This window comes from Osmia lignaria, chromosome 10 (genome assembly GCF_051020975.1).
Source record: "Osmia lignaria lignaria isolate PbOS001 chromosome 10, iyOsmLign1, whole genome shotgun sequence".
NCBI lineage: Eukaryota > Metazoa > Arthropoda > Insecta > Hymenoptera > Megachilidae > Osmia > Osmia lignaria.
In genome coordinates this window covers 8,512,436-8,539,163 of record NC_135041.1, presented here as the reverse complement: position 1 = coordinate 8,539,163, position 26,728 = coordinate 8,512,436, and the positions used below count along the sequence as shown (strand labels likewise).

At 31.5% G+C, this 26,728-nt stretch overlaps 7 protein-coding genes across 20 annotated transcripts; 3 read left to right on the top strand and 4 right to left on the bottom strand.

Moving 5' to 3' along the window:
• Positions 1-5: 5 nt before the first annotated feature.
• On the bottom strand, positions 6-4,045 carry Daxx (Daxx-like protein). 5 transcript variants are annotated; one of them, XM_034339976.2, is made up of 6 exons: positions 3,675-4,045; positions 3,205-3,600; positions 1,938-3,123; positions 1,128-1,847; positions 393-1,036; positions 6-143 (listed from the first exon to the last, which is right to left on the bottom strand). In XM_034339976.2, the coding sequence occupies exons 2-5, from the start codon at positions 3,256-3,258 to the stop codon at positions 411-413; spliced, it is 2,586 nt and encodes an 861-aa protein (XP_034195867.2). In that variant the 5' UTR covers positions 3,259-3,600; positions 3,675-4,045; the 3' UTR covers positions 6-143; positions 393-410. The 5 variants fall into 5 exon arrangements, with proteins under 5 accessions (XP_034195867.2, XP_076546608.1, XP_034195871.2 ...); XM_076690493.1 differs by having other exon boundaries at positions 134-1,036; positions 3,205-3,326; positions 3,384-3,600; XM_034339980.2 differs by having other exon boundaries at positions 134-1,036; positions 3,205-3,326; positions 3,398-3,600.
• A 1,022-nt stretch (positions 4,046-5,067) lies between these two features.
• On the top strand, positions 5,068-13,423 carry kto (mediator complex subunit kohtalo). The gene is made up of 11 exons (XM_034339974.2): positions 5,068-5,962; positions 6,088-6,800; positions 6,880-7,660; positions 7,730-8,055; positions 8,138-8,669; positions 8,749-9,342; positions 9,445-11,585; positions 11,663-12,131; positions 12,205-12,464; positions 12,528-12,689; positions 12,820-13,423. Exons 1-11 carry the CDS (start codon positions 5,419-5,421, stop codon positions 13,027-13,029), a joined length of 6,732 nt encoding a protein of 2,243 aa, XP_034195865.1. The 5' UTR covers positions 5,068-5,418; the 3' UTR covers positions 13,030-13,423.
• A 330-nt stretch (positions 13,424-13,753) lies between these two features.
• Positions 13,754-15,360, top strand: LOC117610459 (uncharacterized). The gene is made up of 6 exons (XM_034337887.2): positions 13,754-14,111; positions 14,180-14,238; positions 14,309-14,434; positions 14,520-14,678; positions 14,741-14,929; positions 15,020-15,360. The coding sequence occupies exons 1-6, from the start codon at positions 13,904-13,906 to the stop codon at positions 15,155-15,157; spliced, it is 879 nt and encodes a 292-aa protein (XP_034193778.1). The 5' UTR covers positions 13,754-13,903; the 3' UTR covers positions 15,158-15,360.
• On the bottom strand, positions 15,244-16,287 carry RpS23 (ribosomal protein S23). Its single transcript, XM_034337901.1, has 3 exons — positions 16,149-16,287; positions 15,635-15,794; positions 15,244-15,559 (listed from the first exon to the last, which is right to left on the bottom strand). Exons 1-3 carry the CDS (start codon positions 16,150-16,152, stop codon positions 15,292-15,294), a joined length of 432 nt encoding a protein of 143 aa, XP_034193792.1. The 5' UTR covers positions 16,153-16,287; the 3' UTR covers positions 15,244-15,291.
• A 127-nt stretch (positions 16,288-16,414) lies between these two features.
• Positions 16,415-21,721, top strand: eIF3m (eukaryotic translation initiation factor 3 subunit M). Of its 2 annotated transcripts, XR_013062883.1 has the most exons (8): positions 16,415-16,573; positions 16,789-16,968; positions 17,055-17,149; positions 17,215-17,433; positions 17,508-17,776; positions 17,839-17,982; positions 18,271-20,715; positions 20,797-21,721. XR_013062883.1 is itself a non-coding variant. In XM_034337774.2 (7 exons), the coding sequence occupies exons 1-7, from the start codon at positions 16,529-16,531 to the stop codon at positions 18,492-18,494; spliced, it is 1,176 nt and encodes a 391-aa protein (XP_034193665.1). In that variant the 5' UTR covers positions 16,415-16,528; the 3' UTR covers positions 18,495-20,716. The 2 variants fall into 2 exon arrangements, 1 of the variants encoding a protein (XP_034193665.1); XM_034337774.2 differs by lacking the exon at positions 20,797-21,721 and having other exon boundaries at positions 18,271-20,716.
• PRAS40 (Proline-rich Akt substrate 40 kDa) lies at positions 20,487-23,184 on the bottom strand. Its single transcript, XM_034337787.2, has 8 exons — positions 22,312-23,184; positions 21,996-22,169; positions 21,807-21,930; positions 21,540-21,720; positions 21,257-21,464; positions 21,032-21,182; positions 20,813-20,952; positions 20,487-20,677 (listed from the first exon to the last, which is right to left on the bottom strand). The coding sequence occupies exons 1-8, from the start codon at positions 22,432-22,434 to the stop codon at positions 20,555-20,557; spliced, it is 1,224 nt and encodes a 407-aa protein (XP_034193678.1). The 5' UTR covers positions 22,435-23,184; the 3' UTR covers positions 20,487-20,554.
• A 411-nt stretch (positions 23,185-23,595) lies between these two features.
• Positions 23,596-26,643, bottom strand: eas (ethanolamine kinase 1). Of its 9 annotated transcripts, none has more exons than XM_034337801.2 (9): positions 26,162-26,297; positions 25,868-26,095; positions 25,554-25,692; positions 25,135-25,218; positions 24,910-25,047; positions 24,573-24,838; positions 24,275-24,501; positions 23,982-24,204; positions 23,597-23,896 (listed from the first exon to the last, which is right to left on the bottom strand). In XM_034337801.2, exons 3-9 carry the CDS (start codon positions 25,677-25,679, stop codon positions 23,830-23,832), a joined length of 1,131 nt encoding a protein of 376 aa, XP_034193692.1. In that variant the 5' UTR covers positions 25,680-25,692; positions 25,868-26,095; positions 26,162-26,297; the 3' UTR covers positions 23,597-23,829. The 9 variants fall into 9 exon arrangements, with proteins under 9 accessions (XP_034193756.1, XP_034193747.1, XP_076546609.1 ...); XM_034337810.2 differs by having other exon boundaries at positions 25,868-26,115; positions 26,162-26,274; XM_034337865.2 differs by lacking the exons at positions 25,868-26,095; positions 26,162-26,297 and adding an exon at positions 26,546-26,643 and having other exon boundaries at positions 23,596-23,896.
• Positions 26,644-26,728: the final 85 nt, after the last annotated feature.

Here is a 26,728-nt window from a genome sequence, read left to right as displayed (position 1 = left end):
TTTTTCTCTTGCGCTCTCTGTCTTTTTTTAAGTTCAGCAATATTCAAACGCTCGGCCCAAGCCGTTTCTAAGAACCAAAAAAGCACTTCCGCTTGATAATGCCCGGTTTGGGTCCCAATTTTCGGGTAGTAATCCAACTTTTACTATAACATGGTTTAATAAATTAATAAAATCAACAATTTACATATAAGTAATAAAAATATTTAGCATACAAAAACCATAAATATGTTTTTATTCATACAAAAATTTATTCAATGTAACATGCTAATGTACTAATACAGTATTGGTAATTACAAATGGTTTATTTTGAAAAACTTATTACATTTATCATAAGTCAGTGGTCATCTGTCATTTGTTAATAACTTAACATAACAATGATCAAGATGAATTACCTTCAGTTTCTGTTTCTGTCATTTAGACTGTGACACAGATACGTTTGTTTTTGACTGTTGCAAACTTTTTTCCTTTTGTTTGCCGAGTAAAAGTACAATTTGAGCGGCCTGAGGTACCTGTACGATAATATTCTTCTTTTTTGCTTGTGAACTATTTCCCTGATTATTATCCTTCGTTTCCCGATTAAAATTTTGATTTGGTGGTAGGCGTATAGTAGTGGTTCTGCTGCTGTTACCTACTATTTGGTACGAAGATGTAACAACTTCTTTTTGCAATTTAGCTTTATTATTAAAATCCATTGAGCTTTTAGAACCAATTCTCATATAATTGTTTGTGACATTTTGTACTTTAATTATATGTTTACCTGATGGTATTACTAACATTTTGCGTTTATCTTTCGTAGTAGGAAGTACCTTAGATTTACTTTGAATACTTGCTTGCTGATGAGCAGTAGAATTTTGTTTTGGTGATTCTTGTGTAAGATCTATAAGATCATTATTTTTATCTAGTTGGCCTACTTTTTCTTGAATGTCTTTCCATGTCCCAGGAAGTTTAGCAAAAGAACGTACTCGTAACAATGGTTTTTCCTCCTCCGATGGCGGTTCATTTATTAATTTTTCATTTATAATGTTAGAATCATCCTCTACAACACACAGATATAATAAACCTTAAATTCCACTGTTCATTCTTTCATGATTAATTCTTCTTTATTAATAGTACATTTGTACACTAACCTTTTGCTTTCTCAATAGGAATTTTATTATCTGACATAGATAATGTAGTTAACGGTATTAAACCAGGCGAAGTATTTAAATTATGTGGCACTGTATCAGACAATTGTATTGTTTCATTTTCTTTTATTAACTGTGTGTGTTCAGATTTAGATATATTTTCATCAATATCAACTTGTTTTATTTTTAAGTTGTTGTTACTAACATTGTCTTTTAATTTATTATTAGATTTTGTTTGCTGTTTTTCGCGTATTTCTATAACATTATACTGAACTTCATTTACACTAGGTTTATTATTAATATCCATTTTACTTACAGATTGTTTACTTCCATCTATACCATTTTCATCCTCATCTGTACTAGCTTTATTATCATCATTATTCAAACTTGTACCATCCTCGCTAATGTTATCAGTTTCATTATTAATATCCATATCTTCATTTTCTGTGCAATCTTCTTCATTTTCTTCATTTTCCGATGATGTTTCAGAATCAATAGAATGATCGTTCTTCTCCTCTTGTTTCTTCACATACTCCTGAAATACATTTGCCAACCTCTTCTCACCCTCTTGTTTATTCTGCATCAATTTTTCCGCTAACTGTCGATCTTTTAAAGCGGGATCATCATCATCTTTGTTTTCAAAAAATAAAGAAAATGTATCCCAATAATCGTTACGTCTAGAACGTTGTAAATATTCTCCTAATTCGGTAAATGCTTTTTTCGCTATAACAAATATTAAATATAAACAGCGAAATTACAATTCAGTTATAATACATAAATTTCGGTTGTAATTTATATTCAGTTGTAACTCACCAATCTGTTGCTGCTTTTTATTATCCAAACCTAAATTATTCATTTCATTACATTTTGTAACACACTCTAAGATGTCCCGGTAATCTGGAAATATTAATGCATTCGTAAAAGCGCCAATTTTTTTCAATTTGCTTCTCTTCGACATTTTGGAATTGATGAAACTTGTAATAGCATGATCTACAGAAACAATTCCGGTTGTACTGAAGTGTTTTGGTCGTAAATATTGTCGTCCTGCATCAGCACTTTCTCCAATACATTCACAATATATTTGATGAAGTTCTACTATTCGATGTTTATACCTTTCCAATTTAATGTAGTTACTATTATTTTCCTGGTCAAAATCTACTTCCGATTCTTCCAGTAGTTTAATATACTTTTCACATTTTCTCATTGCTTTTAATATTACTCTAATTTTCCTTTGAGAATTATGTTTTCCATCTCTTTTTTCATCCTTATCATTTTTCTCACCTGTAGTAAGCATTTCTTCATTATCACTAACAGTATTATGTGACGTACTTGAACGCAATGTCTTAGCCGAACTGTTACCAGTATTCAATTTATTGATATTAGTAACACAATTTGCGCCATTTGTTAACAAAGCTGAATTTTTTTTACAATTGTTTTTCATTTCGTTCATTACCTCAGCAATATGTATATATAACTTGTTTTTGCTAAGCATAATATCATTTCTTTTTTCGTTTAACAAATTTATGAAAGTTTCAGAAGTAGCATACGTAGGATCCAAATGCTCATAACGTCTTTTTAATTTATTAACGACAGTTTTCATGTCCTCGGAACGGTCTTTTTGCAAACATAAACTTATGAACATGGGAAATATATCTTGTTCCTCTAGGAAAATAGATTTTTTTTCTTTTACAACTAACTTTGGTTTTAATAACATTACATCCTCGTCAGAGGATAACGTGTTATCCTTCTGTACAGTTGGTAATTCATCAGAATTTTTTATCGCATCTCGTTTAGTAATACTATCCTCTGTGCACATAATCACTTTTGCTTGGTTCTTAAAACAAGCATCATTTTCGTCAATAACTTCAGATATTTTCCTCTTCTTCTTATTAATTTTCGTAATTTCATTTCGACTCAAGGTACTTCTCTCTTTTATAGAAGAAGAATGCTCATCCTTTGTCTGTTTGATGACCGATGATTTTGTATTATTAGTTTTATTCTAAAACAATCAGGAAATTATAACTTTTTCAATTTTTTCGTGTTTGATTGGTAGTACTTATAATATATGCAATACACATACATGTTCCATACTTTCATCATCATCTGATGAAATACAGATAATTTCACTTTCCATGTTTATTATATTGTTTTAATGAAATAATTAAATTAAAGTACAGCATATAATATCCTTTTACCAGCTCTCTGAAATTTGCCAGCAATTATTAATACAATGGAATATAATAATATTTTACTGCTCACATCAATTATTGAACCTCAGTAATGTCCAATGATATATTTATTTATATTCTATACGTCATTTTTCTTTCCTTTTAACCCTTTTGACCCTTTCTGTGTCAATGACAATACGTGCCACATGTATGCATTATTGTATGTTTTTTTATTTGACTATATACTACTATCTTTGATTGACAACTATGACAGTAAACAACATAGTAACGTGTAGGATAATCTTTAGCTAGGCAATAAAACAAAAAAGATAAAATCCAAACAGGAAAAACGCTGGTCGAAAGGGTTAAGATATATACTTACCAAATTTATTTTTTCTTAGATTAGTAACAGTTCATATTTGCTATTACACGCGTTTGGAAACTACCGGAATAAAGGATATCAATCAAATGATTTACATTTGTTATTTAATTCTGAAATATGGAAAATAATTTAGCTTTTATCGGCACAACAAGTAGACAAACGCTTCTATTAGTCACTACGTATGTCACCGTTTATAAACAGTTATCACAAGTCTTAAAAATTAACACTTAAATTTAAAACTAAACATTTAACTGATTTTTTTCACCCGAACATTTAGAAAGATAAATTAAAACGAAATACTAAGCAAGAAGCTTCAAATAACGAATAATTCTTACAATTCGATTTACGAGTAACTATGATTAATTTCTAGGAATTTTATTGAACTAGTATCAATTTGACCAACTTGGTTGTCAGCAAACACATGCATATGTACATAGTATGTATGTATGTATGTATGTATGTATGTATGTACATATATTGCAGTTCATCAGAGTCAGAGTCCATAACTGCGAAAAGACCAGTTTTCGTTCTTCGCGCATCTCCAGTACGCATCTTCGCCCTGATTGGCGATATTCCCACTTCCATACGCTTGCGCAATGTCGCTGTGGCGCCTCCATGCGGTGCATCTACGCGAAAGTGCATCATTTGGAGTGTATAATGGGTAGCACGGTTTTTTACTCACGTGTATCATTCTGTATTCTTCCTATTCAACCGTACTATTGTTTCATCCTGTATATTAAACTCGCGGTTTAAGCGACTAGCGGAGTGGGAGTTCGAGGCTCGCTAAGTTCCCCCACCTGCGCGTCGCAGTTATGGACTCTGGTGAACTGGGATATACTTTCGATGACGCTCGGCGTCCCTATAGGGAAAATGGCGGTCCAAGTCCAATTTTTTACATTGGAGATAGAAGAAAATGAAATAAAATTAGATGTGGGAGACTGATTCGTCTGATCGAACAGTTTAGATGTAACAAATAAGCCAATTGAATTTAGACTACCATTTTCCTTAAAGGGACTTGCAACATTGTTGCTACACGCATTCCGAGAGTTAATTGTTCGCAACATTGTTGCTAAATGAGAAATTTGAGGTATCGGGCTTAATAGTATTGTTGTCCAATGAAAAATCTGAGATTTCGAGCCAGCAACTTAGTTGTCGTGTGAATAATCCGAGGTTTAGGGAGTTGCAACATTGTATGAGCTCAGCTTCTGCTATAGTTGGTATTAGACAATTTAAAATATATACTAGAAAGAATTAACAATCATATTTCCCAACAAATTAAATGTAAAAATAGTTTACTTTGCTTTACAAATTCTGTTTATTTAAAAATGTTAACAATTTCCTCATTTAATGGTATTTATGCATAGTATGAACATAAATTCTTAAACTGTTAAAAAGCATTACAGTTGTATATACTAATATTACGTTATATTTTGAGAATGTTGAGATATGCAGCTACTTGTTTGGTTCATTCAGATTAATTTACTGTAATGAATAAATACGATAACTTAAAGTATAGTTACCCGGACACATTTTTACGCCTTCAACGCGCCACCTGGAAGTCTAGTCTATACGCATAGTGGTTCTGTCGCATTCTGTCGTTGCGTTACCGTTTACGGTGTTGGGTAATTGTAAATATGTCATTAACGCAGGTTATATCTCGTAAGGAACTTTAAAAAATGAGTTTATAAATTTTGAAGTGTTCTTTTTTTTATTATGATTCTGATTCTGATCATTTCCTTATACCATGATGGGAATATTGTATGAAAAACGGCCACTAAAACGGCCTAGATTAGGGCCGCCTGACGTCTATCCTCAAGAACCCAAACAGAAAGAGGACGAACTCAGTTCTATAAACGTCAAACATGGCTTTGCAACGATGCCTCAGTTATCAGATGAATTTGGGACAGCAAGACATTGTAATGTCACCGCTGCTAAAGTGGGAGCGTATTTCAATGCAATTCTTGCAAAAAAGGAAGAGCTCTCTACCATGCCGGACACAGGAAGAAAGAGGCAACAGATCAATCCTAAGGATAACTTCTGGCCAGTAACTGCAAGAACTAAAAATGGCATAGAGGCATGGTTTAAAGATCTGTCTGGTTGTAAACCATTAATAGCTCTTGCAAAGAAAGCTCCTAACTTTAATAAAAAGGAAGAAATATTTATGATGCTTTGCGAGTATCAAGTACCGATGCTCAGAGCAGCCTGGTTCATTAAACTTAGTTCTGCTTATACAGTAGCAGTTTCTGAAGCCAAAATAAAAAAGAGGCAGCTGCCTGATCCAACTACAGGTAAATAAATTCATAATTTAAGGATTTGTAGTACATGCAAAATACATCATAGCAAGAAGTATGAGAATTAATATGTATATATATCATAGTTTTAATTAATAATATTTCTTTGCTCCTTCATTTAGAATGGACAGGAACCCTCATAAAGTTCTTAAAAGATCAACTTTCAAAACTACAGGAATATTATTATTTAAATAATTATATAACGAATAGCATTAGCAACAATGGTATAGCAAATAATTCCTGTAATAGCAATGGTACTGGAAGCAACAACAGTAACAACAACAGTAACAGTAATGTTAATAATAATACTACTAATAATAATGGAGTTGTTAATAATCAGCCAGCTACACCAAATTCAAGTAATCAAGTGACAACAGGAAATGTCATGAACGAAGAACATAAATTAGCATTGAAACAATGGCATTATTGTGTACAATTGGCAAAGTACATGTTTGAAGAGGGATTACTAGATAGGCAAGAATTATTACAATGGATTTTAGAATTATTAGACAAAATTAAATCTTCTCCTTTAGAGGATGGTATTTTAAAACTTCTGTTGCCACTAGCGCTACAATATTTAGAAGAATTTGTGCAGTCTGAATTATTAGCCAGACGTTTGGCGTATCTGTGTTGTCGTAAATTGGCGCATATGTGTAGTAATGTAGAAACTAATGGCAATCCGCAAAGTCCGTCCATAACTAAAAGCGAAGTTAATGGTGGAAAAGACACTGCCACTGCTAGTCACGTACAAAATCCATTAACTGCTGCTTTTAACGACTATTTGTCATGTCCGCATCACAGAGATGTGATTTATAGTTTATCAACAATAATACAGGTAACAAATTTTTGTTGCGTAACAGATGTCATAATTTATTTTATTAACATACTACATGAACAAATTGGTTATTGTTTAGGTTATTACTTTAGAATGTCCCACAGCATTAGTGTGGAATAGCGTCGGCGAAGGAAAAGCTCCATCAGTATTAAATGGTTCCCCGTTGGATTATTTACCGTGTCCTCCGACAACTTTACCATCTCCACCCGCAACTACAACTAATCCTACACTAAAACAGCTAAAAGTCGCTCAAGAAAACATTCGAGCAAGATCTCAAGCTGCTGAAGGGAAATGGTCGTGCGATAAATGGCAGCAAAGTAGCGCTGGTATAACAACGACTAAAGTATTGGCTGCGTTAGATGCTTTAGATCGGCATAGCTTTGATAGAATGGATTCTACCAACTCGTTAGATACTTTATATGGTAAAATATTTACATCACCGCCAAAAGATACCACCAATGAACGAGAGACAAAACCGGAATACAATCCGCAACAAGATTCCGCTGTAGTTGAAATCTTATGCGAGTGGGCTGTAAGCGCTGAACGATGGGGAGAACATAGAGCGATGGCAGTTGCGAAATTACTTGAGAAAAGACAAAGCGAAGTTACCGGAGAAACAAATGATAATGATGATAAAGATAGCATCTGTAGTAACGGAAGTCCGCCTGTGCTTCCGATATTTCAACCATTACTCATGAAATTTTTGGACATGGATGCGCCGGTACTAGATAATACCACAACTCAATCAAAAGTTCAGTTTACGAATTTGGTTCACTTATTTTCAGAATTAATTAGGCATGATGTTTTTTCACATGACGCTTACATGTGTACACTTATTTCTAGAGGAGACCTTATACAAGGTATGGTACACTATAATCTTCTTAATTAATATTTTAAATTTTCTCTCAGTTTCATCTTGTTTTATTTAGGTCCTGCGGCTAGCAAACCCGGAACACCGAGTAATCGGGAACCAATTGACGAAGACAGCCTGTTTCCAGGAATAGATTTAAAACCAACGAAGTTAGAAGTAACAGATCACGGACGTACAATGGATTACGACGATAGTAAAATTGATGACGATTTAGACAAGTTGTTACAACATATTAAAGAAGATCAACAGAATAGTATGGATGCCCCTGACAGTCCTAAAGAAGATGCATTAGCTGGACATGGAACCCAAGAGGGATTAGATTCTAAAATGCCATCGAGTCATAGTAGACATTTATTATACACAACGCATTTTCCATTACCTCAGGTAATTGTCAAAATTTAATATATAATACAAATTTAACGATACAATGAAATGTACTATAAATCTTTCATCGTCATGTTTAAAGGATGAAACGTGCAGTCAACATGATTGTAATCAACGACACGTACTATTATATGGAGTAGGTCGTGTTAGAGACGAGGCTAGGCACATTGTTAAAAAGATGACAAAAGAAGTGTGTAAATTGTTTGGAAAGAAGTTTAGTATCGATGTTGCAGAAGGTGGAAAAGTAAAAAAACATTCCCGTAGTGAATTTAACTTTGAGGCGATCACCTTAAAGTTTCAGAATCTAAGTTATTTTGATCAGCATGTAGTAACATGGCAGTGCGCCACTCAGGTTATTGAAATGTTAAATACATTTGCATTGGCTGGGTCGTCTTATTTACCAGTGCAAGAACATGTAGCCTTTTTGTTCGACCTGATGGAACTAGCTCTAAATATATATGGTTTGATAGACGTTTGTATTCAGATATTAAAGGAATTACCCGAAGTTGAAGCACAATTAACGGTTAGAAATAGTCAGCTTGTTAGAAGTTATACTACCAGTTTAAGTCTGTATGTTGTAGGCGTATTAAGAAGATATCATTGTTGTTTATTGTGTAAGTATTGACAGGTGAAATTGAAACAAATTTTCAAATTTTATAAACAATAACTACACTTGATTTCATTCTTTTTCAGTGTCTCCAGAACAAACAACGGCAGTATTTGATTTACTTTGTAAAGTTGTGAAACACGTATCAAATCCTAGCGATTGCAGTTCTGCTGAACGATGTGTATTAGCGCATCTGTACGATTTATACTCGTCTTGTTCTTTGTTAAAAACAAAGCCGCACGGAGTAGAAGCATTTAGTAATGCTTATCCTAAAATTCGAACAGCCCTTTACAGTACGTTGCAACCGACTACATCGAGTCATGTATATAATTCACAATTTATGGTGGATGTTTTTACTAGCCCAAGGCGGGGAGGAAAAATCGAACCACAATGGGCTAGACAATTAAACGAGACACCGGCGAATCGTTATAGTTTTGTTTGCAACGCAATTGTTGCAGTTTGTAGTGAAACAGATAATGATAAACTAAACGATATTGCGATAACGTGCGCAGAATTAACAGCTTGTTGCAATGCTCTTAATGCCGAGTGGCTAGGTGTCCTTATGGCACTCTGTTGTTCTTCGGGCAGTTCTGCATTTTATATTGATGTTCTAAATCAAGTTGATGTACAAGATTTAAGCATACACAATTCTCTAGCTGTGTTCACATCAATTTTAATTGGTAAGTATTTTATGTTTGATAATAATTTTATGTTACAATCATTGGTGTAACTATGGAGGAACCAGGATAGGTCTGCCTTTTAATAGTATTTTATTTTTGCAGCAAGACACTGCTTTTCTTTAGAAGATTTTGTTGTGCACATAGCACTGCCATCCTTAGTTAAAGCTTGTAACGAGGGTCGTGGAGACGCAGACATGGAAGCTGAAGCTGGAGCACGTTTAACGTGTCATTTGCTTTTACGTCTTTTTAAAACAGTCGAATGTCCTCAACCAGCTTTGTATTCTGTGAGTACAAGCCCTCACCCCTTACCGAATGGAAACTCCAGGGGTTACAGTATAAAATTAAGTTGTGATAGACACTTACTGGCAGCTGCTCATAACAACATCAGAGTTGGTCCGGTGTTAGCAGTTCTTAAAGCTATCCTCGTTGTTGCTGATGCAACAGCCGGTAAGCAACCGCCAAAGAAACCAGACGTACCGATGAATCATTCTAACAAAGCAGGTGGACCAGCTAGTGTTGGTGTTGGTGTTGGTGTGAACACTGGTGGATCAAGTGAATTATCTATCAGTCATATCTTAGGTACCAGTGACATTCTAGGAGGTGGCGATGACTTAGGACTTGACTTAGCGATGTCTTCGTCTAATAGCAGTGCTGGAATGACTACCGAAAATGTTAAAGGATTATCAGATTTCGCACAGCACGTTTTAAGACAAATCTGTAGCCAAGAATGGGTACTAGAGAGGTGTTTACAAAATCCAGAAGAACTTTGTCATCCTGACATGTTACTTGATAATATGTTAACGCCTCGGCAAGCTCAACGATTACTCCATATGATCTGTTATCCAGAGACTTCCATAGACGCATTTATCGACCAAAAAACTCACATAACGAACATCTTGGAAAATCTAGAGCAATGGAGCTTAAGAATGTCGTGGCTCGATTTGCAACTTATGTACAAACAGTTTCCCCCAGGATCGAGCGACCTTTCACAGTGGTTAGATACTGTCGCTAAAGCTGCAATCGACGTTTTCCAATTAAATACAATGTCCAGTAAATCAGACAAAAGATCTGGTTCCATATGGTTAGTTGCGCCGCTTGTTTCAAAGTTACCAAGTGCGGTGCAAGGTCGAGTTCTCAAAGTAGCTGGTCAAGTACTGGAATCTGGTAATTGGTCGAAAACAGCTGCCGGTCGTGAAAGAAGTAGATCAAAATCACCGTCGCTCTTCAATCATCAACCATTCCTCTCGCTAGTACTAACTTGTCTTAAAGGCCAAGATGATCAAAGGGAAGGTTTACTAATGTCACTACATTCACAGCTGACGCAGTTTTTGAATATTACTAAAGAAGAGAAAAACTTTGCTACTGAAGATCCTAAAACTAGAGAGGTGTTACAGGATGCATTACAATTAAGATTTAGTCTTGTTGGTGGAGTTTTCGACACGATACAAAGGAATACAACTGCTACCACTGACTGGGCTATTCTCTTAGTTCAATTAGTTAGCTACGGCGTTATAGATTTAAATAATAATTTTGAATTATTCACTACTGTCATAGATATGTTAGCAACCCTAATACACTCTACCCTAGTCTCCGATTCACAATCTGAAAAAGATGAGAATAAGAAACATTATCAAAATTTGATGAAAAAATTAAAAAAAGAACTTGGTGATAGAAATTCTCCAAGTATTAAATACGTTAGACAATTGTTACCTTTACCGAAATTGACGATGGAAGTCATTACGTGTGAACCAGTCGGATGTCTAACAGACACGAAGGGCAATAAGATAGCTGGATTCGACAGTATCGATAAAAAACAGGGCTTGCAAGTGTGTGATTCTCAAAGGGTATCTGCTTGGGAAGTACTGGAAGGTCATAAAAATCCAGCACCAATATCTTGGGCTTGGTTTAGAGCAGTCAGATTGGAACGTAAACCTCTCACGTACCAAAATGCGCATAAGCTTCTACGTTACCATACTCACAGTCAGATTAGACCACCTAGCCATTATTTAGATCCACCACCGTTACCCGCAGAAGATTTAGAGCCAGACAAAAAGGAATCTGAGCCTGGAAAGGCTGATACTCCAATGAGTATTGATTCTCCTGGAAGAGTACCAAGTAGCGTTGGTGGTAATGCAATCGGTACTGCTGTTACCAATGGCAAAGGGAAAGCTATGAAATCTAAAAGGCACAGGAGAAATAAAGGAGCAGCTACGCCTACTACACCTGTATCGCAACAAATTCAGGTTCTTACTAAATTTCAATATTTATTGAATTATGCATTTTCAGTTTTTTTTTTCAATGTTATGCGTATGTTATGTAGCAACCAGCAAACCAATTACAACAGATAGCATTTGGAAATCAACAAGTACCTGTTTCTCAACAACCTGGAATGTTTACTGGTCAACCACCTCAACATCAGCAAGCATGGTATGCTAATCAACAAACTCACGCGCCAGCACAACAATATGGATACGGTCAGCAATTACCACCAACTCCAGTTGGACCAAGATATGATAGACCTGGCATGAACAATCAGTCAAAACAGGCTCTTTCTCATATGTTACGTTTACGATTACCGAATAATCAGTTAATAAGTTCTCAGCAACAACCAAATGCTGCACCTGTCGGTGGATCAGGTTTCCAAGGTATGCAAAGACAACAATTTATCAGGCAGCAATTAAGAGCCCAGCATGGAGCTCCAAACATCAATCCGCAACAGGGAATGTTCGCTTCGCAACAGCAACAACAACAGCCACAGCAACAAGGAATTTACACTGGAATGCAACAAGGTAATTATCATTTACAATTTATTTTCTTGCATAGGAACTATTCGGATCTTTTATATACAATATTTTTTTGTAGGAATGAATCAAAATTATGCAGGATATGGAGGTCAGCAAATGATACCGCAGCAACAACAGCAGCAACAACAACAGCAAGCACCTCAACAAGCACAGCAGCAACAACAATTATTGCAACAGCAGCAACAGCAACAGGGTTTAATGAATCAACAACAGAACATGATGTTTACCAATCAACAACAAATAATGGGACCTCAAAGAGGACAAGAATATATTCCACAAAGATTACAACCTGGAGCTACCAGGCCACCATACCTTCAGGTACTACTTAAAGAAAAAAAAAGAAAAATAACTATTGTATTATAATATTATATTGTATTTCAGGCTCCAAATGTTACTATGAATACAATGGGTCCAATGGCCGGCGGTGTTCAAAATCAGCCAGCACCACCTTACAGACAAACTAGTGGAAAACCTGGTACAGTTGGGGTGACAGGAGTAGGTACTGCCAGCGTTGGGTTGCAACAAAATCAACAGTTCCAACAAGTAAGCTCGTTAGATTAGTTGTTAAAATCGCTGTATATCAATACAACAAAATTAACAACAGGCAGGTTGTAAAACTGTGGTTATGTAATATACTATAAATTAATGTGTAATGTGATCATTTTGATTAAAGCAACAGGCAATAAATCAGCAGCGCATGAGACAACAAATGCTTGCAATGCAACAACAGCAGCAGCAAGCACAGCAACAACAAGTACAACAGCAGCAGCAGCAACAGGGCAATGCTGGTGGACAACAACCAACTCCTCAACTAGTGACGCATTTACAGCGGCACTTAAGTCAACCACCGCAACATTATCAACATCAGCCGCCGCCTTATTAGTAGTTTAAAATGTATATAGTTAATTATGATGTATAAGAACAATTTACATAAAATGTGTAAATTTGAATTATGAAAGTTAAATAACTTAATTTGCAGAATGAATGTGTAAAGCGTGCCATGGCAAAGGCAATAAAGTGAGACGAGTGTCGAAAAGGTACTGGAAACTATTTCTATAATTTTTCATTTTTTTTGAAGTTATTAATGTGTACATTATGTAAGAAGTAACCTGATAACTTTTTAAAATATTTTGTAATTGCTGTAATCCCGGAAGAAATAAACTGATAGATAAATACTCTTTTATGAGTAATAGAAGTAACAAAATAAAGATTTATTAATAATATAGTTTTGCAGTACTATATATACATATGTATAGTTTGTGCAGTACATAACCTAACTTTAAAAAGCGATGCTTTTACATTGATACTATTAGATACATATATAAATTATGAGCATAAATAGTTAACAAGAAATAAGTAAATACAAAATTATTCTACCTTCCACCCTTCGTTTGTATACCGCAGTTCACCAGAGTCCATAACTGCGACGCGCAGGTTGGAAAATGGTGGGGGAACGCAGCGAGCTCTCTGCTAATCGCTTTCCACTTCGTTTGGGAGTATCGCCAATCAGGGCGAAGATGCGTACTAGAGATGCGCGAAGAACGAAAACTGGTCTTTTCGCAGTTATGGACTCTGGTGAACTGCGGTATAGATACATATTATCTTGTCATCTTTCTGAGTTCATTGTATAGTTAATGTTACAACATGCTACAAAAATTAAAATGAGAAGTAACTGTTTGTTGTAAAAATTAGAATTATAAGTAAGTTGAGAAATAAAATACAAAAAGTGATATATACAAAAACAGATTACTTCAACAATGAATAACACAGAAGAATTAATGTCGGATATTTATAATACTTTAGTAAAAATACGATATCCTAAAATTACAACAACAGTAGCTCAAAATGTATATTCAATGATTCTTAGTGGAGAAAGTAGAATTTCATTATTATCTTGGATTTTGACTGAGAAATCTCCGGAAATAGCTACTAAATTACAAAAATTAAAAGGCGATATTTTAGAAGGTATCTTTTACATTATCAATAAACAAATACATTACATTTTATGACAAATATTTTATTATATTTTTTAGCGGAATTATTCAAATGTTATTCTGAAATTGGAATTTGCACTGACAAAAATTTATTACTGGTATGTTACTGGTTATATTTAAGCTCTTTTAAATTATTTACATAGAAAAACAATAAAACTTATTTTATAGGGAAATTGTAAGTTGGAAGATGAACTTTCTACTTTAAGATTATTATTAGATTTTATAAAGTGTATGTTTATTGAATCATCTGATATTGAGTATGAAGAAAAAGAATCCATTGATGATATATTAAATGTATGTAAAAGTCTTTAAGAAGTTTGAATATAAATATACACAATATTTAGTTTAAGTATATACATATAATAATATTTTGAATTAGGTCTATATTAATGAAGATCTAAGTGCACTAACATCTATTGTTAAACCAAAGTTAAGTTATTCTGAAGCTCTGGAGTATTTTGATAATTTACAAAAGCAGTTGGATGAATCTTCCAGTTGTAAATTAGAAAAGGAACATCTAGAAGAACATCCGACAGAGGTAAAAATTTCATTTAAAACTATTTTTGGGAGTACATAAAAGTATAAATTTTAATACGACAGATTAAAAGAGAAGAGAACAATGAGGAAGAGCAAACTTCAATATTTAACACAGAGAAAGAAAATTTCATAGAAGCTTTTTCAAATATTGGATCATGGCCAATGCTTAAAACAAAAAGTACAAGAAGTAATTTGTATTCCATGGATGCTGATATAGAAAACATATATTCTAATTTTTTATCTTTAACACAGGTTTTATATTTTCATATATTTCTGTTATAAAATAATTAACATAATATTTTTACCTATGCTAATCCCTTTTTATTCTAAACGGATTTTCAGTTTCTGCAAGCAAAGGAAGAAATATGTAATGCAAGTATACCAAAGGAAATAAGCAAAATAAATACATCATTAAGTGAAATTGTTGAAGAGACTGCTGTAGCTACTGAGGAAATTTTAAATGTTACAAATAATTACTGATTTTCAATATTATCGTTTCTGTAATTTTGTATTTTTTTTTATAGCCATAAAAATACAGGTATTTGAAGGTATAAATAAAATACTAGTTTATTTAAAAATTTGTATAGATGTATTGGAAATACATGACAATGAATTTACGACCGGGGTCGTTCTTTCTTTTCTTTGTACAATGCAAGTAGTGAAACATTAGCAACTTTTACTACTTTAAATCGGACTCCCGGAATATCACCCACGGCATGACCCTTACGACCGAATCCTGCCACCAAGACTTCGTCGTTTTCTTCAATATTGTTTAAGCAACCATCACGAGGTACGAAAGCTGTGATCTTTTTACCATTTTTGATAAGCTGCACTCTCACACATTTACGAATAGCAGAGTTTGGCTGCTTAGCTTCCACACCTCTGCAAAATAAAATTATTGAATTAGCATATTCACATAAAAACGAGTTTGAAACGTTACTATTATTAAATACATACACTTTTTCTAAAACAATACCCTTAGCATGGGAAGCACCACCAAATGGATTGGCCTTCCACCTTGTTCCCAAGTGAGCCTTCTTGTAGTCTTTATCGTTCCATCGTTGATCACGCCTGTGGTTTACATGCTTACGTGCAGTACGAAGACCACGAGGTTTACCTACATGTTCAAAACGTTATGTATGAAATTTAATTGTCATATCTTTGCATTTTTATGCTATTATTTGTACACTACATTAATGACAAATTGAAAAATGTTGTTAATTACAGCTACAACTAAAATAATTGTCATAATTCTACTACAGTTTGTATAATTCCTACATAAAACTGCATACACATAACCACGTTGTGTTAAACGTAACGTGATATAAAATAAAGCCAATAGGTATTTTATTATTGGATATTTAAAAATATTATAACTACATGTATTACGAAAACGATTTAAACATTACAAACTTTGTTATTTACATCTATCAGTTTTAAAAATAATATAATTCCAACATTCAATACATACCCATTTTGCTCGATATGCTACCCACCCGGAAAAGGACTAACCTTTCTTTACGGAAATCAGAATCGATGTGAAATACAGCGCTGTATTTGAAAAAGGAATATTTATACGATTATTGTTACTAATATTATTAACACATTAACATATGTAAATAATAATGTAAGCAGCAAAAACATTTTGTAAAAAATTGTAATAAAAGGATCCTTTTTTTTATTATTTAAAATTAATGGAAATATACCGCAATCCCATTAAATGTCATATTTTCTATGTGGCTGGACATCTTTGAATTTGTAGTCATTGTATCTAAATACATACTTATATATACATATACTTTACTCTTTTTTAAGGTAGGGTTTGCTAGAAACGTGGTGGTACTTATCAAAATGCAGGTTCCACCTATTTTTATGGAATTGCCCTTAGAGGATCAGGTAAGTAGTAATTACATTATATTAAATAATTAAATTTTTATAATGTTATTCATAAGATACTTGTAATACATTATAAACTGGTTTATTACAATCTGCCGTAGGGTATAGGTTACATTAATTTTTCAGATATATGTTTCTTTTACTAATATTTTATTTTAATATGAATAAAAGTGTATTCTTAAAATAAATATTCTACATCGTATGTTTTGTTACAGGCACAAGAACTAAGGGTGTATTTTAAAAGCTTGGGTGCCGAAATAAGTGAAGAAAAATCTCCTAAAGGTATAGAAGATGATTTACACAAAATTATTGGTGTGTGTGAAGCTTGTTTCAAAGAAGGAAATGAAAATGAAATAGAAACTGTTTTAAATGACATTGTATCTATTATGATAGTGGTATGTATCATAGCTTTAAAAATTCTAAAGTAGAATACATTTGTGTAACTTAAAGCCTTGAAATAAATTTCAATATTTTATTTCAGATTCCTACTGAAAGGGCTGAAAATTTAATATTAGCATTTTGTGAAAAGTTAACAAAAGCACCTGGATATAAACTTGGATTAGTATGTTTAAAAGCGTAAGTTTATAAAAATGTTTTGAAATATTTTTGTCACAGTATATAATAATTCAATATGTTTTCAGGTTATGGCTATTGTTTCAATCTTTGTCAGACGATTCTCCCATGAGATATCATGTCTATTATCATTTAGTTCAAATTGCTCGCAATGTTGATCAAGTAAAAGCAGTATATAGCGGAATAGATCAGTTGAAGCAACAATTTGCATCATTTCCACCATCAAATGAACAAATGCAAAAGTTACTTCGGCTACTTCATGAAGTACTTCTAAGTTGTAAACAAGGGTAAATAGAATTTCTTATACCATACATTATATATTATATAATAATGATATTTAGATAAAAAATTACCCTAATAGGGAACAAGCTGCTGCAGTTATGGTAGAACTTTTAGGCACTTATACAGCTGAAAATGCTTCTGCTGCCAGGGAAGATGCACAACGTTGTATTTTAGCTGCACTGGCAGACCCAAATACATTCCTACTTGATCCACTATTAGCATTAAAACCTGTAAGATTCTTAGAAGGAGAACTTATTCACGATCTGCTCCTAGTCTTTGTTCAAGACAAATTACCTGCGTATCTACATTTCTATCAACATCATAAAGAATTTGTAGAACATCAACTTGGTATGTAGTAAGTTCATGAAAAATATATATCATGGTATCATCAATATACACTGTATTTTTAGGATTGAATCATGAACAAAACATGAAAAAGATGAGATTACTTACATTCATGCAATTGGCAGAAACAAATCCTGAAATGTCATTTGACACAATTCAAGAAGAATTGCAAATTAATGAGGATGAAGTAGAAAGTTTTATTATTGATGGTAAGTTGTTAAAATAACGTTTTCAAGTTCTTAGTAATATCGAATATAGTGCAGTTAAAATTCTGACGTTCCATTACATAACATTTACCCTGTGAACAAAAAGAAGCACTCCAAATTCAGTTATCAAAATGGAGACATTGTATACAGGGTATATAAAAAGAATCTGTACTGGCTTAGTAAAATTGGTTTTTACTAAGCTATCGAAGTATCCAACATTTATATTATACATTGAATTTATTTTGTTTATTATTTGTATTAAGACAAAAAAGAATTCCTTTATTCTTTCAGTATTAAAGACGAAACTCGTTAGAGCTCGTATGGATCAAGCAGGTCGTAAAGTTCTTATTTCAAGTACCATGCATAGAACATTTGGTCGACCACAATGGATGCAATTACGTGATTTACTTGCAGCTTGGAAAGCAAACTTATCTGCTGTGCAAGAGGGTATGAAATCTGTAGCCGCTGCACAAATGGAACTTGCAGCAAAAAATAAAGCTGCAATCAATCATTAATAATATTTAAATTATGTTTACAAAAGCCGTAAGCTGCACATACGAATGTCCATTGCAAACTGAAATTATTTAATTTATAGCCCTGTCTAAATAAATATACGTATCGTATACCGCAGTATTGTTTATAATTAATCACAATCAGGGAGAAAAGATCATTTAAAGAGTCTGTAATTCAGTTACACGACATTTGATATTGTACAAACATACAGTATACTTTCATGAACCACCGGTATGTTATTAATCTTGAACTGTCTTAAAAATAAAATAAATTTTTATAATGTATTGAATCTAACGATCTATTTTTTAACGTTACTTTTTTGTATGTTCCTGTATATAAAATATAATAACAAATATATCAAATTTTGTGGTGTGAATAAATTTATACTAAACACATTGTTTACAATTCAAGTAAACTTCTTCTTTTATCATTTTTACAAAGCAACATTTTATTTTTCGTCAGTTAATTTTTACATTCTCGAAGCACTTAAATTTTATACCTTAATCAATAAAACATTCGTGAATATTTTTGTAATCGTGCATTACATGATTAGAAAAGCCACATATTTTTTTGTACTAATTCATTATTTCTAATCTGTAATCAGTTTATCACATGATACTATATTAATTAGTACAAAAGTTATAAATTCTAGGAAACTAATTACATAAATCTATAAAAAAGATAATACAGTGAGTGATTTAAAGTAAATTCAAAATATAAAAGTAAAGTAAAAAAATTTATTGGAACATATTTGTACAAAAACGTACGTAAACTTCTTTTTATATCCGTTTTTAATTATTAAAAAATAATATGTTTTACATACATTTTTGTGTATCAACATACATACTTGTATATTAGAATGATCTTATACAGTTTTACAGAAACGATTTACAAATGAAAAAACATTTCCTGCAAACAAGAGTATAGTAATTTCAACTTCATTTATAATCATACCGAAAGTCGGCAACTATTCAAGGCAATAAATCACGTAGTAAACAGAAACAAAAACATTGCACTTTTTGAACAAAATAGTACACACCTTCTTTTAATTCAAAAAATTTGCAAATCATTTAAAGAAGTACGTTATTTGTTACTGAATTTATGACAATTTAAAATGTTTTTTTCATCTAATAATAATGATACACTGTAAAAATAATTATTATTAGAAAACAATTATCACTTTAATAGCTTAATTACTAATTGATACATAAAAAAAACTTTCCTTGCCCCTTAACTTGTTTCTAGTGCGATTTTATTTCAGATATGGCATCATAAATCTCATGTTGCGTTGATTTTTAAAGTCTTTTAAATTACAATTTTCGAGCGTGTCTGAGAAGAGAAGATTCTGCTTCATGCAGAAAGAATAACGAATGCCGATCAGGTAGCGATGACATACATATAGTGATCGCCTTGGACACAAGGAACGCAAATGCGTCACGTTAATAGTAGTTTTAACATTTGAGATTTTCATTGCGTATTTCCCAATCACCTATTCCGCAGTCTTATTTTAATAATAAACAATTTTGTATTTTCTACACACATTACACGATTAGTAACAAATATATATGTAGCATATTTATGTATACAATATAGCCTCAAATATAGGCAGGTATGAAAATTTCTTTCGTTTATAATTCAACAAACTAACAAAATTCCAATTCGAAATAGTTTGTTAATCTAAAATATATTCAAAGCATGCGAAGTATCAATATTTTCGTAGTTTCTATGTTTAGTCTGCATTTGTTACATCAGTGGTTCTTAAACTGGATACCGCAAGTACGCCACAAGGGTGCAGCGTAATTTTAAATTGTTCATATGTAAAAAGCAATCGTATCTTTACTAACTGTAAAAAGCAAAAAATAATAATAATAATAATAGGAGTACCGTGAATTTTGTTTAATGATTTCAGTGTGCCGCCAGACAAAAAAGTTTGAGAACCACTAGCTTACATTAATCGCTTGTAACATTAACTGAAAGACAATTATAGATAATAGGTACTTTATATGTGTAATCATTTTTTTTTAACATAAACTTATTCTCTTTCTTTGAAATTCTCATGAAGTCAGATTTGAGTAGAGAATCGAGGACGTGGTAAATCTCCAAATACTGTATCACCATGAACACTCTTAGCTAGAGCCTTAATCGAAGCTCGAATATTATGTGGATCATGTGGATCTCTTGACAGCTGAAATAGCGTTTTATTCTTTTCAATAAAAAATAAATGTATGTATGTAATATGCACGTATGCAATGCGTATAGTAATGTATATTATAAACCTAATAATAGAGGTAATTTAAACTGTAGGAAAAAAGAATAATACCTGGTCATCATCTTGATCCTGAACTGTTCTACGTACAAATGAAGGAAAAGATGGAACGCTAACTGGTAATGACTTAGCTAATGTAGGATGTCCACCTCTTTGTCCTCTTGGCATGTGAATTCCTTCATCTTGACCTGAATCTAAATGCAATTGTCAATAGTATTATTTAAATATGTTAAATATATGAATAATCATGAACATTGAAACATATAAGCTAACCATCTGTATCAGACCCTTCTTCTGAAGATTGAACTTGATCATTAGGAATAGCGTCTTCCACTCCTTCCAAAGGAAACAAAGCTTCTGTGTCAAAACTGGTTGGGTCCTTAGTACATATATATAATTTGTCTTTTTTATCTATGTTACCATTCTGTAAAATATTATGTAAATATTATAATGCATGTTTATAATTTTTAACGAATATTTCCCTAAATATAAACTTACAACAAGTGTACTTAAAAAATATTTAGCACCAGATTTCTGTTTAATATTAGGACCAGTAATCACTTTTGTTTCATTTGATATTACTTGTGATGTATTTACTGTATTTGTTGTAGAGGTAGTTAAATTGGTTGTAAAATTCTCTGGGGTTGTAGGAGGAGTTTCTATATTATTTGTTAATCTATTTGTTTCTTCTCCTTTACATATTAACCTGAAATAAAAAACCTGCATATTAGAAAGAAAAATCAAAACAAATCTTAAGTACAACTTTGTCATTAAACAATACCTTGTTAATAATCTATGTTCGTTATGAGCTCTTTCACGGAACTGCTCTAATAATTGATATTGTTCTGTTGTAAAAGCACGAATTTTATTTTCTATTTCAGCAGATTGCTGTTGAACAGCTTCCTCAAGTTGCTGTTGAAGACCACCCAAAGCCATTTGTATATTATTCGGTAACTGTGACACTAAGGTAACATAAGATAAGCAATTTATATACTTAAGAAGAATTGAATACATCCGTATTTGTTATTAAATTTTAATCTAAATTTACCAGAAAATTTGGTAGGTTGTTGCAGATAGTCAAGTTCATCCAAAGTATTGTGAGCAATTATTATTCTAAACACTGGACTATAATCTGGATTAGACCTTAATTTATTGATTTCTTCTGGTGAAGTCTACAATAAAATTAATGATATAACAAAAGTATATGTAAAAGTACAAAATTATATATTATACTCACAACAATATCGGTATTAATAAGAACTAAGGCAGCACCATAGTCTCTATGAACAGCATGTGTATACATAGAACAATTATAACAACGGTGAATAACCCATGATCCTACATTTCTTATTTCCACTAAACCTGGCTGTTCCTTGGTAATACCTTCAAGCTCTGATATAGTTGAAAGATTCTAGTTGAACAAAAAGCAATTTTTCTATTACAGCGAGTATACATTAAACATTATGAATTACTTTATTAATTATATGTATAACTATAAATTATAAAAAATTACATCATTTGTAAATAAAATTTTGCAGGAAAAAAAGTCTCACCTGATGAAAAAAGCCATCATTCTGTTCTTCAGGTGTCAATTCAATATCATTAATGTTGACCTTTTGTAGTTCAGTGCCCCTGGATTTTATGGACACGTTTAAACATTTGCATGCAATATGCATCTTACACAATCAGTATACGTTTTCTAAAAGAAACTTTAAAAAACCACCACGCTGTTTCACAATACCGGGGCTCGTATACACGATATATACACAATTTACTTAATATTCCTCGTAGTGTATGAAATATATTTCTAGACCTTTGTTCTTTATAGCATCTAGCTTTTATAATTAAAAGTAATCAAAGTTTTTATAAATAATTGAAACAGAACAATAGAAAGTACAAAATATGTAGTAGTTCTACTTGGGAAGTTGATTGTTTTAATAGTCGTAAGTTTCGCGCTATTATTAAATCTGAAATATTTTGTTTTTATTTGATTAAAGAAAACACCTCGTTAAAAAGCTATATTTACTTTCGGTATTTATACATGTATGTTTGTTTTATCTCTATTATGTGATTCGTGTTATAAGTTGATTTATATACTGTGACAGATTCGCACACTTAAAAGCCAAGTAAACGAATTTTACCGAAGCTCGTGGATCTGTCGAATATATTTACGTCTGAGTTTTACACCGTATAAACAGGTAGTTTAATACAGCGATATTCAGAGCTTCTATGTATATATTGCTTCAAATGATTTTTCACATTTCAATCAAAAGATAATATTCTACATTTTTTGGGTATAATCGCGTTTATTTACAAATATTTCCGAAAATCTTCCAAGTCTTTACTAAAAATAAACACTGATTTATGGTAGGTGCGTGCAGATGCGTACGTGATCACCCCAGACGAAAACATACTTGCTAGTCAATTGACCGACTTAAACATATGTACATACATACATACTTACTAATACGTACTCACAAATATAAAAATAAAGTTCCTTGACATTATCAATGTAATACATAAATCTCACTTTTACTACTGAATAATTGCTGTTTCATTTTATACACGCGAACAATATGCGAACATGGAGGAATTATTATTTATTCAACATTATGAACTACTAATAATATATCATTTGACTGAAATTACCTGTAATAAATACACTTACGTTTTAAGATGTTCTAAATTTTAAAACAAATATAGAAAAGTAGCAAAACATGACTACAGGAATATTCCTAAATTTTAAATATTAAAAACATGCATGAGGATATTATTGATTAAATAAAAATATATTTTTATTCATAAATACGTTATTTACATTGCTTTATTTTAAACACTGTTATAAAGACAGTATCTTTCTTCCATATATTACTTTGTTTATTTCTGTAATACTGTTTAATATTTATAACAGTCTTATGTACATTATTATATATAAATAATGTTCAATTTTTACATAATATCAATGCTTACTTTGGAATGTTACTTTAACAAAACACAACAAACAAAAAACAACAAAATTGGAATGTTAAATCCATAAAACACATCAAACAATAAAAATATAACAACAAATTTTACAATTCCATGTTAAGATATTCTTCTTTCCACTTGAAATATTCATTAAATCGTATTGCAGCATACCTACAAAACAGTATACAGATTGACAAATATAATTAGTAATTATTACGAAAAATATTAGTGAAAATAGGATGCTTTATACACTTACTCTAAGAAGTCAAAGTCAATAGTTGAATGTTCACTTTGTATAAGTCCCCAACAACCCCAAAAAAAATGTGATAAAAGAACAAATTTATTTACTTGCACGTACAACAAATTAAGTTCATTTTCAGGTACATAGTTTACATTATTATATTCCTGAAGATATATATATAACCACCTCTTTTGTAATTGTTCTTCAGGATACAGAGAAAAATCAGGATTATCAATACCTAAAATAAGTTATGTATAATTACAAAATAGCTTCATATGAAATCATATTTAGAAATATGTTCAAATTACCAGCAAATTCAGCAAAATGATTTGCTATATCAAAAGCTTGGTAATTGTATGCAGTATATTCAAAATCAATAAAAGTGATAGAATTTTCCTTTTGATTGTAAAGAACATTTCCCAGTAGTAGATCATTATGAGCAAATACTACTTTGCTATTTGATTTTGTAAGTTCCTCTTTTAAAAGTTGATAATTTTGCTTTAATACACTAAACGGTTTTATGAGTTTTTCAAGCCTGAAAGTGAGAATAATAAACCAGATATATAATATAAATTAAATATTGTAATGTTTACTATAACACATTACCTTGATTGTTTGGTATCATCACAAAATTCTTTTGGCATTATTTCCATGAATTTTTCCAACTTATTCCAAATACAAGCCTGTTTTGGTATTTCATCATTATCAGGGTTAAGCTTATGCATTTGGGCCATTCTTTTAGCAATTAATGTATATATATCGGGATTTCTAACTGTCTCTGTTGTAAGAGTATTACCTTCAATAAACTGATAAGCTAAACCATTATTAAATGTGGCATAAAGGGAATGTGTAAAACCTGCTTTATTCAATATCTGTTGAAAAATGAAAATGTATCTTTATTTTTCTTTATTTATGTAACAATGTTTTTTACTGTTGTACTTACTCGAATATTTCTTGTTTCGTCTTTTCTATTAATGAGCAAGTCTGTTTTATGTCCATATACCCTAACCAAAACCATATCATTGTAATGCCCAGAATACCATACTCCTATAAGTTTATTTGTGATTCCATCAGTAAATATCTGGAAGTAAAAATTAATATGATTGTATACTTAAATATTGTTTTTGTTGTTTTTCCAAAAAAAATGTGTACTGTAAATGTTATTTACATAATCAAAACATGAAAAACAGACCACCATTAAAAGCGTGGTAAATATTTGATAACACAGTAGGGTGCCTATTATCATGACAAACTAAAAGAAAGTACACATGTTATCAATAGATAAAGTTAAGTATTAGATAGGGGATACATTGACCCTAATTTTTTTGTTTATTATTATAATTTTTACTGTACTTATTTATTCTGTATTTCACTTAATAAAAAAAAATTAAGTACATAAAATTATAAGATATATTAAGACTTACTATAAATATCTGAGTACAACTTATGTTTTATTTGAAAACTTTTAAAAATTATACAGTACATAAATAAAAATAAACACCACATTAGATATTTATAAAAAAAATATTTACACATCCATACATGAAAATGTTATATAAGTCTAGATTATATTTTATAACTTTTTACCTTAAAATGCAAATTATTTAGTGGCCACATAGGTCTTATTCTTTTAATTATTTCTTTAGCACCATCGACAATTTCATTTTCATCTATTGTTATATTAAGGTGTGGTTCTTTACATATTTGGTCCATTATTAAACATTATCTGCAAAATAAACTTTACGTAACAATTCATGTATATACAAATTTTTTAAACATTAAAACCATATGTATATGAGAAATATTCATAATTTTAAAAACATTATTTTTAGTCGGAAACAAAAATAAATCTAACATTAAAACTACAGGTATTTATAATCTAATAAAATGTTGAAATCTACCAGACATGTGCCATATAAATGAAGTTACTCTATGGAGCTGTTTCACTTTAATGGAATAACCATACGCATTTCTACATTATATATACTGATAATGATTGACGTGGTTATCAACACTAGGCTAGGGTAATTTCAAGACCTTGATTCTATTAATAATTTCATTAAATTTTCAATCCCAATAAAGAGTATTCTCTACAGGAATTATATTAAATAATTTCATACTCCATATACCTGTAACATAAAAAGAAAAACTAGAAAAGATATATATTTACTGAAATTATTTTTATTGATATTTACTGATAATAAAATAGTTGTAGAACTTCATTCATTTGTGCACATTTCCAGTTTATTTAACTTTGCATTTTATAGCCTAATGATTGTAATTTACAATGAGAATAAGTTATCATTTAAAATCAAAGAATTTTGATTTTATTGATGTGTATTTTATCTTTCATAATTCGTTTATATATATTATTTTACAAGAAAATATTCACACAATCTTTTTTGAACAAGTTTTATATACAGAAATAAAATTCATTTGGATGTTCCACAGTACTTAGGTAAACGGAACGATATAGTTCATGTAGGAACTATTAACTATTACATGTTGTCATACTGTAAAAGTTAATTATTTCATACTGTAATTTATTATAAAGAAATATTAATAAACATAAAACATACACAAAATGTAATATATACATATATTTAGAATATTACAGTATACAGTCAAGTTTTACATATGAATAAGTATGTACTTATACTGCAGTTCACCAGAGTCCATAACTGCGACGTGCAGGTTGGAAGATGGTGGGGGAACGCAGCGAGCTCTCCGCCAATCGCTTTCCACTTCGTTTGGGAGTATCG